Here is a 13,238-nt window from a genome sequence, read left to right on the forward strand (position 1 = left end):
CCCAACATTCCAGTTCTTCACCGGTACCCTGTAACGCTGTCTCTCAGTTCTCACCAAACCAGTCCGGCAGAGAAAAGGGCGGAGGAGTCCGGCGATCTCGAACGATGGCACCCACTTGCTCATGAACCATTCCCAAGATCCCATCTCTCTCAAACAACCGCACGTTCCGTTGGTTGAAGACGTCGGGATCAACATTGCGAGAATGTACACCCGCCGCATCATCGGCCAACTGAGGACCGATTGCGCATCTCCGAGGATTCCAGCGCACCTCCAGCTCACCACCCATGATTCTTAGACGATGTGACAACCAAACGACAGCTCGAAGAACAGGCTCGGTGTGCCTGAAAGAGAATCTCTCAGGGCTCTGGTTCAGGCCCTTGCGAAGCCGATGCCAACACTCCTGCGAGTCCGTAAAGATTCGCACCTGGACCTTGGGAGCTCGGTGCTTCTCCTGCAAGCGGCTCGCGCTGTCAATGGACTGGGCAATGGCGGCCAACTCGGCTTGACCGCTAGAGTACATCTTTTGACAGGACCACGAGCGGACGTCAAACACTGGGTCCTGCCCACCATTTCCGTTGTTGACAGCCCATGGGTTTCGAAGGACAACCCCATAACCTCCATTAGTACCTTCCCACCGCATTTGTGGAGTCCGATTACTCGATCCATCGCAAAAGATAATGATCTGCGGGACGTTATCAACCCAAAGAGGAGATTCGCAAGCATTGCTTGCCGAGAACCTGGCACGATTGGGAACTTCCAGTACCAACGTTCCGGCAAACTCGCGCGTTTCCTGTGTCCACAGCGCAATCCGATAGTCGTTTGAAGGGGTTGGGGAGCGCGGGGACCTTTGGCGCTCATCATAATCTTCGCCGGTGAGATCAACAATCTCGATTGCCTTGAGCTCGGGAGAGAGGTTTCGGACAGGCTGGGCAACCGGAGCTGGTTGTGGCGAAGGGCTCCTCATGACCGGCATAATCGGGCGTATTGCGAGAAGTTCCCCGCCTTCATTCCCAACGGCGGCAAGCTCATGAAGGTGCCCAGCGTTGGGGCCGGCCGCAGGGGTCGAGTCGTTGACATTTTTGTCCCCTTGGGCTCCAGGTGCAGGCAGCGGAGACTGCAAAGAGCGGGTGAGGAGGCGCTGGCGCAAAGCAAAATGAACGTCATCGTCTTCCGAGTCTCCAGTTAGGTCGATAACCGGGTGGCCATTGAACTTTGGCCGCTTGGGGTCATGCCCGTGAGACCGAGGCGACGGGGTGCGACTGAAATGGCCACGTTTGGGCTTCACCTCGCTCGAGGACATTATTATGGCGTGTGTAGTTAACTGCATAGATACCTGAAATTAGCTCGATTGGCTGGTGACTGGTCGAGGGAGACTGAGGTAAAGGTCAACTTACGCGTTTTCTTTGCTTGCGAAAATGGCGAAATCAAGACAGAAACAAGTCCCTTTGCGTACAGGACGTATTTGATACAATCCAGTGACTAGGGTGCTTAACCTGATATGCGTTTTTGACGTCGTTGTATGCCTTGAAACACTGTCAAAGACGCGTTACAGGGGAAGATGGACGTTTTTGGGTGGTTTTCGACCAGAGAACCGAGATAAAGACCAAACGTTCTAGCGCAAGAAAAAGGAAAGAAAAAACAATAACGAAATGGGAGAAGACGCGTTCCGGGTGAGGCAATCATTGGATGAAAAGAATTCGAGGCTAGCAGGCGATACCGGAAGGATAAGAGCTTACGGCAGGCAAAAGTGGCATTTGTTCCGGGTTACCAAATGCGTAGCGAGTTGAGATGGGATCATACTCCACTGACGAGACATCAACATCGATCTTGGCATATTGAAATGCGGCTGTGGGCGGATACGTGTTTTGATACACAATTGAGGAGCCGAAGACCTAGAGAGACTGAACATCTTGACCTTGCGGTGGCTCCGTTTTCATATCTAGGTAGGTTCAAACTGAATACAGTTAGTTGTTGTATGTCTATTATATCTCATTTTCCACTCTGGATGAATGAATGTGTTGGAAAACCACATTGCCTTGTTACAATACAAGAGGGGACGTGTCCATAACAAAGGTGCAAAAAAAGAAAGAAAAAAGAAGTGTGGTTACCCGGTATTGGATTCGAACCAATATCTTCCTCAAGGACCTCAATCAGAAGTGAAATCATTCCACCTCAGGGATGTTGCCTATTACACCAACCAGCCAACCACGAAGAGAGGGCCTGTTAAGGTGCCTTATGTAGGTAGACCAAGGACAGCTTCTCTGGATTGTAGGCAGGTTTGTAGGCAGGTTTGGCGCGGGGTAGTGGGGTGGGCGAACAACAACGGGAGGAAAGACCTGAGACCAGGCCCGGGTATAAGGGGTACCCGACCCACTACAGACTAGAAGCGACACCTCAATGGAAGGAAAGTCGACTGCATAATACACGCATCAATCTGTCTCAATTTCCAGGACATGGAATATCTCATATCTTGTATCCTCGCATTGTATCCCGTAAATGTAACTTGAATGTTTATCCCGAGGACACCCAAGGGAAGTCGTAACTATTGATGACCCACAAGTCCACCTGACCCGACCATCCTAAACGCCTGGCACGCACAATGTTATGTAAGGAAGGTGCATCTAACCGCCCAGGATCGCCATTTGGAAAGCATCCACCTGCGCATGGCTTTGGAAAGATTACCTCTACTTGTACGTCAAGTGAACATTACAACGTTATGCTAACGATTAAGTCTACTTCTTCTCACTTTCTCAACCCCTTTTTCGGCGCTCACGATGTAAACAACGGCGTCGCTTAACTCGGTGGGGCACGCCGTAGCCAAGGTGCACGACGTCTTCGTTAATTGGTTGCGCGCCCTCGCTCATTATCGATAGCGTTTGTCAGCCGCGTTCATCGCGCTTATGGGCTTGGCAAGTGCCCCGCATTCGACGACGTTCAATGTTCGCGATGGAGTTTACCACGCGGTTCATCTTCTTTTCTCGGTTCCTCAACGAGATTTCACCTTTAATGAAGTTGATGACTGAGCGCTTATTGACACACATGTGCAGAGATCCCCTCTTGGTGATTCTCACTTGCCCGAGTCGAAGGCGAAGTCATGGTCCTGACCGTTGAGGAATCCAGCCGCTGCAGGTTCAGCCTGCTGCTGCATCGGAGCCTTTTTCTTCGCCGGAATGGCGCCCCTAATTTTCTTCCTTTTCTTCGGAGTTTGCGGCCGCTTGGCCTCGGATTGCTCATCGGAATCGGAGTCCAGCAGAATGAAGTCACTTGTACTTCTTTGCTTGCCTGTGGTCGTACCCTTAATCTCCTTCTTTTTCTTCGGAGGCTGTGGCTTGGGCTTGGGTTTCTGCTCAGACTCAGGCTCCAGAGGGATCAAGTCGCTTGGGTTGTCGACGGCAACATAATTTCTTGCACTCGCCTTCTTGGCCCCAGCCGTTGGCCTAATCCTCCTCCGTTTCTTCGGCCGTTGAGGTTCCTCCTCAGAATCAGAGTCCAGAAGAATGAAGTCACGGGTGCTCCTTTGTTTGACTGTGGTTGTACCCTTGATCTCCTTTTCGATCTTGGGAGGTTGCTCCTGCTTCGGCTTGGGTTGCTTCTCGGACTTAGAGTCCGAGACATTGTAATCGGTTGGACCGTCGAGGGCAATCTGTTTGGCTGTGGTTGCACCATTCGGTGACTGGGGCTTAGGCGCGGCTTCCTTCTCGGAATCAGAGTCCAGCAGGATATAGTCTGCCGTACTTCTTGTTTGGACCCTAATCGCATCATCGATCTTCTGCTTCTTCTTCTGGGATTGCAGCTGGGGCGGAAGTTTGTCTTCGGATTCAGAGTCCAGGGGAATGTAGTCGGTTGCACTGTCGAGGAGGGCAATACATTTGGAACTCTTTTTCCTGGCACCGATGGCACGCCTAATCTTTCTCTTTTTCTTTGCAGGTTTTTGAGAGTCTAGGGCAGCAGAGGCTCTTTCGCGCTCAATGGCGCCAACTGCCCCATGCAACTTGTCCAAAATGCCGTCCCTCTGATCGTGTGGCAGGGTCTTCTGATAAAAGGCATCGTCCGAATTGCGCCTCCATTGACCGGCCATGTAATCGGCCAACTTATGACCCAGTGTGGTGTTGCGGGGCATCCAGTGCATTTCGATAGTGCATCCGCGGTCGGAGAGGTAATGCGACTGCCACACCAATGCTTGAACAAACGGGTTGGTGTGCTCCACGAAGAACGATGCGTCTGCTTGTTCTTTCTTGGTAAGCTCGCGCTTGCGCTTGCGGCTGTCGGCAGTAGTTGTGGTCTCGTAACTAAGAATGCCCTTCTGAACTCGTGATAAGGATCCATCAAAATCGGTGAAAATCTTGACGATCGATTTGTCCGGCTGGTGCTGATCAATACGCTTGGTAACTTCTTCCAGTGCTTGGGAAAGAGCAGCAATCTCGGTATGACTATTGCCATAAGTTCGGTGAGAGAGCCAGTGCCGGATGGTAAAGTCGCCGATGGAAATGCCGTCTTCGTTCCGAGGGCCCGAAAATCTGGTCGTGGCCAATTTCGAGGCGCTTGCAGTGGCTGCTTTGTTGGCGTCGTACGGATCACGAAACACCACGGCGTATCCTCCATCTTTCGATGTCTTTGGGACTGGCTTGTACACACTTGATCCGTCGCAGAACATAACAAACTGAGGCTGTCCGTCCACCATAAGCGCGGATTTTTGCGCAGCTCGAGCTACCTCAGCGGGTCCAGCGGAACCCACACTCCTACTTTGTCGAGTAATGGTTCCTTTGAAGGCCCGGGTTTCATTCCTCCACTGGGAGATTCGTTGATCTGCGACAGGCGAGGGAGACCTTCGCAAGGGTAAGCGACTACTGGCTGTCGCGCTGGGGGCCTGGGCAAGCAAGAGCATGTCGTGGGCTACTTCCAGCTCATCGGTATGCGGATCTTCCTTTGGCATCGCGGGGTCTTCTTCGTCATTGTTCCTCGTAGCAGGGATGACGCCCTCCGATGAGGATATCTCCATGATCTTGGACATGATCTTCGAAATGGAAGTTTTGTAGCTCATCTTGAACAGCTTGGCGCGGCTGCGGGGAGGGGTCGGATTGCCTGAGCCGGGAGCGCAGAGAAACGAACAGAAAGAGGAAAAGTTGAGACGGGCGAAGGGGGATGGGGCGCAGTTACCGCCTGTGGCAAAAAGTACTAGTGAAGAGTGGATGAAAGGTTGTCTAGTAGGAATGACGAGTAAGGGACCCATCAGGTGGAAGGCAGACAGGTCACAACCGGCGGCCCGGGTAGAAACCTTCGAACCCCTAAGGTTCCAATCGCGCTGAAAGATGCACCCATGAGTTCGCCTCTCGATCTCACTCAAGCTCCTACGGTGGAGTAATACCTGATGGAGAATCTTCGCCATGGAAAGAGAAGAGGTAATTTTGGATATTGGGGCGCACGAAATGGATGAAGCAATTTGTGAGAGCAGCCATGGGACCGGAAGCCAAACACTCGTTGGCCTGATATTGCTGAATCAACGGTTGCCTGACTGAAAGAAAGGCTCCGAAGCATTCCCTCTTCAACTAGATGGAGCCAGTTTGAGTGACCAATCCTGAACATACCAAGACACAAACAAAGAATTGGAGCCGTAGAAAGCGTGGTTGAGTACTACAAATATATGAAAGAATGGAGACAAAAGCATTCGAGACTCCTTTAGGTACCTACGAATCTTTAGGTAACTTAAAAAGTCAGTAATTACGGTTTAAGGGATCACGAATGATGTGTCCACGCCTCGTCAAAGAAGATGACTACTTACCCTCACCCTTCTTGTCGATGTCAATTCATGCTCTCTTTGTTTCCCATTCTCCTTACCGGAAAGGCGCCATTCGGAATAAGAAAAGGAAAGGGTTCTCTCCAGGTTGGAAATCCACCGGTCGTGCGCATGACATCGCTCCATTCAATCATTGCATTTACCATTTGAGCTTCGTACTCCTGGACGTCTGGGATGTCAGCGTGTTAAATCATGAGTGATATTAAAACTTAACATAGGAGACGATGAATCGAAATATCCTGCCTACCTTGACAGACCTATATTATCAAGTCGTTGTCGCGAGTAGGCTTCATCAGGCCATAGGGTGTGGAGCAGTGATGAGGTGATGGGAATAACTGGCTTGCTTCGTTGAGAACCGGAAAGGAGAAGGAGTCAAGAGGGGAAGCTCCGCCAGAATGGAAACGCTTTTATGCATCTGATTTCCAGGTACATAGTGTAGGACGACCATCGGGAGTACAGCACTTGAATGCCCGATGGCAGAGCGTGTACAAAAGCGATTATTGCAAACTGAAGACCATCGAATGCTGGCAGTACGGTACACTACACTCTAGTAGGTTCGTTTATCTTGGAGGTGGAAGGAACTGAAGTGTCAGGTGGTAAAGGTGGAAGGAGCGAGCCCCATTAGAGGTAGGTTCTGTGCCCGACACTGGAGACGGGCGCAACCGCTCCAGTAGCATAACCTTCTGGGACCATATAAGGGCGAGAATCTTAGCCTTCCATCACGGTCCAGTAGCCTACCTTGTAGTGCGTTGGGTCCAGAAAATGCGCGGCATTTTCGTAGGTCTAACCTTTGCTCGTCCAGAGTTGATTCTTCGTGAGTTCGATTCCGAGCAGAGGCGAGCCGAGCTTTTTGCTTTTTTTGGTTTCCGACATCCTTCATCTTCCATATTACCCAAAACATTGAATTTCAATTGTGTTCCTTTTTTTTTTTCGTGAACCCGATCTTCAGTTAGATCTACTGTCAAGGTCTTTCACAGTGCATACCGTAATGCGGGATACAGGGGAAAATAGGAAACTTGACACCGAGGCCGCATATTACGCGAGGGGCAAGCAGCGAGATCTTCTATAGCCTCGATTATACATTTCTCCACCTACACTGAAGTTGGACTTTTCCCATCGTTTACCCATTATCTGGCTGAGATGAACTCGATAAAGCTTGTACTAATCCTTGCCACTCCATTGAACAGCTGCAGCACCGTACGTTGGAACTCCGTCGATCTTTGCCAGAAGTTTCCCAAAGTCGAATGGGTTCAGTCTGTAGTCTTCAAGGCCTTAGTTTGATGTACGAGCAAATTATTTCATATGTAGACACTCCTTCCTCCAGAAATATTGCTACTGAAGTAGAGAGTAGACCTACGAGTTTGTATGTCTCCTTCAACTTGTGCAGTGTATAAGCTGCCATCATTGCAGGCTGAGTGTGTATGGTGTTTACCAAGATGGACATCGAAATTTACCCTGGAACAATGTGGACAAACCCAGGAGACCAAGATCGCGTGGAGGCCATAACAGGAGTTTGGAGGGAACATGGAAAATAACAACGAAGTACTCAAGATACAAGGGAATGGCGGGCCTTGCCTAGTGAAAAATTGGGATAAATGCAGTCAATCAAAGGGGAAGACTGGAGACAAGCAAGAAGAGGTTAACAATGCCAAGATTGGGTGAAGAGGAACTTGGAAGAGAAGAGGGAAAGAAAAGGGAGAACACCCCGCATCCTAGAATAAAAACGCATTATCCGAGGTCTGCAGAGAGCCACGCCTGCGGGAGGGAAGACCACACAGCACGGGCCCCAGCTATCAACAAGCGGCAGGACCTGTACTGGGACCACCTGCCTTTATAAGTACTAAAGTGTAGACCTTCTACCACGGTCCAGTAGCCTTTGTGGTAGTGCGCTGGGTCCAGAAAATGCGTGGTGTTTTCGTAGGTCTAACCCTTTCTCGTCCAGAGTTGATTCTTCGTGAGTTCGATTCCGAGCAGGGGCGAGCCGATCTTTTTGTTTCTTTTTCTTGATTTTCTACCTTAAGCACCGTCGATAGCTTTTACATTTTCCCCTCCTCTTTTCTTCGGGCCGGAAGCTGGTTCAGCTGCGAATTGCGATTTTCGGGCTGCCCAGCCGATGCATCACGATTCCATCCACGTCGGGAATACAACCTGCCCATATTGCTCCTTCCATCATCTTCTTTTCCGGCTGCACAATCTTACCCCTGCCATATTCGCCCCTGTCTCATTTCGCTCAATTCTCTTGTCCCAGACGGCAAGACACCTTCAATCTCGCACCATATTCTGCTCGGATCTGTCTTCTCGCACGCATCAACGACGAGGTGTTCGCTCCAAGACACTGAAGCAGATTTCAGAGTCCCAGCCAGATACCGTACGTGGAAAAGAGATTAAGAGCCAATTGAATCAACGTAAGTCACCCCGATGCTGCACTTTACTCTTTCTATATGACGCGCCTGGTAAGTGTCAGAGGACATGGAGCGCAAAAGGTCATCATGATAATCCACAAACGAACCCGGCTGATCTCCCTCGATCTTCAATATTTGGTGTCGCTTGGATGGCCTCGGAATTTGCGAATTGATCCACCATTCGGTTAGCATTGCTAAAGATTCTCTTCTAGACTTTCATATAGAGTACAATGTCACCGACAAAGCGCGAACGCACGGCTTCTACCTCTCCCTCCTCTGACGGTCATATTGACAAGCGGCCTCGGGTCCAAGACGAAGATGCCTCTACAGGTGAAATGCCATCTTGTCTCGACTTCTGGTTTTGAGCCAGACACGAATACAACAGCAAAACCGTCTTCCAATACGCTCATAGACCAGCGCCCTCCTCTTGTACCAGAAAGCGAGACCTCCGAAACGGACAGCGAGACAGCCCTGACAGAAGACTATGAGTCAGATAACCACGATAAGATTGAATATGACAGAGATTATGGAGAAGTCAATGATGAGCATATGGGTGTTGTCAGTTGGGGATGGGCTGATACGCATTTTCTTCACGAGCTAAACCCTACCTCGCAGATCAGCAATGAACAAGAGGCGGATACTTCCTACTCCGATACTCGCATTTCTCTCTGGCAACAGGAGGATCGAGTCTTCGCAGGCGTTATCTTCCAAGAGTATCCAGAGGTAGCCGCCCCGGTGGCCTTGAGTGCATCACATGGACCGCTTGAGATTGAGGGAGTTTCCAGACTCTCTTTGTTTTGTGACGGTTCCATCAAGAACATAAGGGGACAAGGGTGGAAGAAGGGAGGTTATAGAGTAGCTTTCCGTGATCCATTCTTCGGCACAACCCCTTTTTTTTCGCAAACAAATCCAGCGCGCTTTTTCGAGGAGCCAACCATTCGAGAGCATCAGCAGGCCTTTAGTTCTGAGCCACAAGAAGATGAGAATCGAGGTGATTTCGCTCAAGTGACTGACTTTACCATCCTCGAATTCGCCACCAGGACACTTTCTGTTTCCCATGTCGAGCTAGCCGCAATCTCGCAGTCTTTGGAGGTAGGTATAAAGCTACAAGACCAGCACCAGCCGGATTCTATGAAGATAAGTGTCTTCACAGACTCTGCACAAGCCGTTGAGCGGCTCGAGTATGGAATCCTTCCGCTGGACAGTGACGAAGAAAGTCTCTTTCGCTGGTCCACCAACCCTCTAGTGCGAGCCATTGTGTGGCAGTTTCAATACCTGTACGACCACGGTTGCACGCTTGACATCCGTTGGCACCCTCGTTGCTGCGCTTTGGGACCAGCCTTGGCTGATGCGGCAGCCTCTTCGTGGAAGTTCTGGGAGGAAAGCTTGTTCTGCCAGGTAAACCTGCCTGCTGAAGAGAGAGATGGGATCTTGGAGAAGCTGCACCAGTGGACTGACGATGTCATCAACTGGGAACCAGAAGAGCAGCCCGAGGAGTCGCTTTGGGAAGAGGATGGAGAAGAAAAGTTGGGGGTGGAGAATGCATGTGAGGAAGATCAATCTGATCTCCGAGGAATGGACTCTTGTCAGCATGTGATGGCTGAAGAGAGAATTAACAATATCCTGATCGGAGAGAGAAGAGTAATCTAGGAGGTGAAGGATATCAGAAGACAAGTATATCTGGCGGCCCTGCCCGAATGTCCCAAACTTCAGTCCGCTATGGCCATTCGACCCGTGACAGATATAAAACCTTTCCCTCCATGATACCACCTTTTCCCTGCCAGGTCGAGTGCGGCTGTGCCAAGGCCGGGGCACGGGCATCACTGTGCCGGTGGCGAGCCTTTGCTGGAGCCCTTCCACTTTTTCAGCCTTATCCTTCTCCCTCCGTCGTGGTCCCTCCACCCCTCGCTGCCTTCACCCGTCAACTTTCGTATTTTCGTGCCCCGCAGACAAACCTCTGACTAACTTCCACACTCAGCACTCCTCGCGACAACCAGATCACCACACGATATTGCCAAGCTTCTCACCATTCGCTTCGAGCATCCACGATTTCTTCTCCTGTCGTTCTCCCTTTCGTTTTGCTTAGCCAAAATCCTCGAGCATTACACCGCACTGGCTATTCAACCACACACGGTTGATTGTTCTGTAGGTAGTGGGGAGAATAGACGCAGGGCGGACGTGAATTGCGATTCTTCCTCCCGGGTATGTTATGCGCCACGGCGGATGGCGATCAAGACACTGAGGCTTGATAACCTGTTTCTTCGCTTCACCTTCTTCTTCTTCCTTTTTTTTTTTTTTTTTTTTTTTTTTTTTTTTTTTTTTTCACGTTGCCTACCCCCTCGACCCTCTCGCTTCCCATCAATTGTTTTCATTCGCGATCCCATCTCTTCGCGCACGGACACCGTTCATCCTGTTCAGGTCAACATGCAGATACTCCAGGATAACAGCGCCAAGCAGAGGGACATGAAGGCCACTCATCTATCCTACAGCCCCAGTCATCGTTTGGCCACGTGAATCCTGAATGCTAACGATATATGTCTCAAACATCAGGCTTCCTCTTTCTCAAGACTCTTCGTCTTCGCCACTCCCGGATCCCGAATCCCGATGGCAGGTATCAAGCGAGCGGCTCCGTCAAGGAGCTCTTCGCCGGAACACGGCGTAAGCAAACGAGCACGTATCGACCAAAATGATGAAGTGAAGGCGAAAGAGGATGAGGACCCAGAACTTCGAGCGACCAACGTCATCAACCAGTCGGAGCCTGTCGTTACCGGGCATAACAGTTACAACCCATCATCCGGTACTTCTCGAATGGATAATGATGAGAATCTGCCTCAAACCCACTTGTGGCTTCGAGAGGTGGGAGAGCAGAATGAAAAGTCAAGGGTCGAAGATCAGGCGGCCATGAACCGCTTGGAGGTTGCCGTTTCAGCTCCCAAAGACTACGACAAATCGAGCAGCTCTTCTTCGAACACTGGTACCGGCAAACGCGCCCAGTTGGAGTTGATGGTTGAGATCGAGACAAGTGAGGAGTTAGCTCTTCGTGATGAAACAGAGGCTACTGCCAGTGCAATTACCTCAGACAATGTGGGGGATGGCCTGTCTTACGACCCTCGTGCTCATGACCCAACCGTTCAAGAGACGATCATGGCTTCCGTGGAGCCTGTAGAACTGGCCTCAGAAGCGCTCTTATCTACTCCCGAGAATCCTGGCACGAAGGCTTTTGAGTTCACCGACCAAAACACTATCGGCAAAGCAGCTTCCGATGTCGATGGTACCAATGCCCAGCAGCTTCCGGTCCCAAGGGCAAGGTCGCCAAGGTCTCCCACGCCTTCCCCAGACCCGAGGATTGCTCTTTGGAAGGACGAAAGGCGTTCATTTGCGGGATCCATAACGATTAACCAAGACAAGGCAACAGCTGCCCGTACAGCGCATATGGCATCCCAGACCTCCTTGTTCATCAGTGGCGTGCCGCAGTTGAAATTCTTTGGGGACGGATCAATTAAGAACGGAAGCTCGAGTTCAAGGCCGGAACACGGTTGGACTACTGGAGGTTATAGGGTTGCCTTCAGAAACCCATTCGAGGACACCGTTCAGTTTGTCTCTCGAGATGAAAACCCTATTCGATTCCTTGAGCATCCGAGTGTCAATGCATACCAGCAGGGTGTTGACAACGACTATGTACTCGAGGAGGAAGGGGAAATCTACGACGGCCCTTCTCGACTTGTGGACTTCACTATTCTTTGCTTTGGGGTCAAAAAGGCATTTTCCATTCCCCAGGTCGAACTTGCTGCAGTTTCCCAGTGTCTTGAGACAGCCATTCGGTTGTATGACGAACATCACCCACCGACGTCGGTTGTGACCATTTTCTCGGATTCAACATGCGTTATAAATAGGATCAAGCGAGGCGTTCTTGCTTGTCGAAGAGGTACCAAGTTAACACTCTGGAACAAGTTTTCCAACCCCCTAGTCCAAACTATAATTTGGCAATCGCACTACCTTCGGGACCGTGGATGCGAGCTGGAGCTTGCTTGGAATCCTCGCTGCAGTGCCCTCGGTCCATCTATCGCCGATGCTGCAGCCACCGCATGGAAAGAGTGGGGAGAACCGGAGGAGACCAAATGGTCGCAGCGCAATCTTTCACTAGATGTCAGGGATGGAATTATGGCTAAGCTGAACGAAACCACCAACGAACTGATACGCGCATACAAAGTATGAACGTTGCCGTCATCAATGGTATGATCTACAGAGGGTACAATTAGTGTAACTAGTAGCAAAACGCCTTAAGGGAAAACCGGTAGAAGAAATGATCAAATATTGTGTGTAAGAAAGAACAGCATGTTATCAGGCAAGTTAATTTGATAGATTTACGAGTAACGTTATCCGTCGTGGAACGCACCGCTCTCCGCTTTCTTTGGCCCTGGCACCTCTGAGAAACACTTAAGATATTGAGTAGCGTACGTCTAGAGGAAATTCACATTTCGAAGAGACAAGACAGCTAGCCAGGCTTTGAAGAGGTATTGAATGAAAAGTCGAGACTGACTGGACACTGGCTACATATCTACCTACTATGACTAAGAAAAGTAAAATCATGAAGACGTTTAGTAAAAAAAAGGGGCAAAAAAAGTGTGGCCCGTACCGGATTCGAACCGGTAACTTCCGCCCCACCGTGACACCGCGTCCAACACGGATACACGCCAGGATAGGTAGTGTTGGCCGTTACACCAACGGACCACGGAAAGATGTGCTGGAAAGGAACCTTATGTGCCCTAGACTTACAACCTTGGCCGGTCGTAGTGGGGATAAGGAGGGTTAGGTAGAAGCAGCAGACAGCGCAGGCGTTACTTCGATCTCTACTAACCTACTCCCGAGCCATACTGTGTTTGACGAACGGGAAAAACGAATAAGAAAAGAAAAACGGGAAGAGTGAATGGAGGAAGCACGTTTACAAGGGTAGAAGGCCATTTAATGAGGTTAACTTTGAGTTCTGGACAAGGTAAGAAACTCGCGAAACTAGCAACCGTCAGTCTGCTCTTTAAGCGCCG

At 50.3% G+C, this 13,238-nt stretch overlaps 4 protein-coding genes and 1 non-coding gene across 5 annotated transcripts; 2 read left to right on the forward strand and 3 right to left on the reverse strand.

Moving 5' to 3' along the window:
- Nucleotides 1-43: 43 nt before the first annotated feature.
- Nucleotides 44-1,300, reverse strand: B0T23DRAFT_406686 (uncharacterized protein; the record flags this gene model as incomplete). The annotated part of the gene is made up of 1 exon (XM_062839129.1): nucleotides 44-1,300. The coding sequence occupies one exon, from the start codon at nucleotides 1,298-1,300 to the stop codon at nucleotides 44-46; it is 1,257 nt and encodes a 418-aa protein (XP_062691249.1).
- A 1,679-nt stretch (nucleotides 1,301-2,979) lies between these two features.
- On the reverse strand, nucleotides 2,980-5,920 carry B0T23DRAFT_422243 (uncharacterized protein; the record flags this gene model as incomplete). Its single annotated transcript, XM_062839796.1, has 5 exons — nucleotides 2,980-5,160; nucleotides 5,366-5,546; nucleotides 5,586-5,631; nucleotides 5,689-5,702; nucleotides 5,780-5,920. The coding sequence occupies 5 exons, from the start codon at nucleotides 5,918-5,920 to the stop codon at nucleotides 3,068-3,070; spliced, it is 2,475 nt and encodes an 824-aa protein (XP_062691250.1). The 3' UTR covers nucleotides 2,980-3,067.
- Nucleotides 5,921-8,745: 2,825 nt separating this feature from the next.
- Nucleotides 8,746-9,846, forward strand: B0T23DRAFT_321399 (uncharacterized protein; the record flags this gene model as incomplete). The annotated part of the gene is made up of 1 exon (XM_062835233.1): nucleotides 8,746-9,846. The coding sequence occupies one exon, from the start codon at nucleotides 8,746-8,748 to the stop codon at nucleotides 9,844-9,846; it is 1,101 nt and encodes a 366-aa protein (XP_062691251.1).
- Nucleotides 9,847-11,340: 1,494 nt separating this feature from the next.
- B0T23DRAFT_320760 (uncharacterized protein) lies at nucleotides 11,341-12,411 on the forward strand (the record flags this gene model as incomplete). The annotated part of the gene is made up of 1 exon (XM_062835189.1): nucleotides 11,341-12,411. One exon carries the CDS (start codon nucleotides 11,341-11,343, stop codon nucleotides 12,409-12,411), a length of 1,071 nt encoding a protein of 356 aa, XP_062691252.1.
- A 411-nt stretch (nucleotides 12,412-12,822) lies between these two features.
- B0T23DRAFT_t274 lies at nucleotides 12,823-12,927 on the reverse strand. Its single transcript has one exon. It is a non-coding gene; the product is annotated as a tRNA-Gln (tRNA).
- Nucleotides 12,928-13,238: the final 311 nt, after the last annotated feature.

The sequence above is a fragment of the Neurospora hispaniola genome, assembly GCF_033458365.1.
Source record: "Neurospora hispaniola strain FGSC 10403 chromosome Unknown B0T23scaffold_6, whole genome shotgun sequence".
In the NCBI taxonomy this organism is placed as follows: Eukaryota; Fungi; Ascomycota; class Sordariomycetes; order Sordariales; family Sordariaceae; genus Neurospora; species Neurospora hispaniola.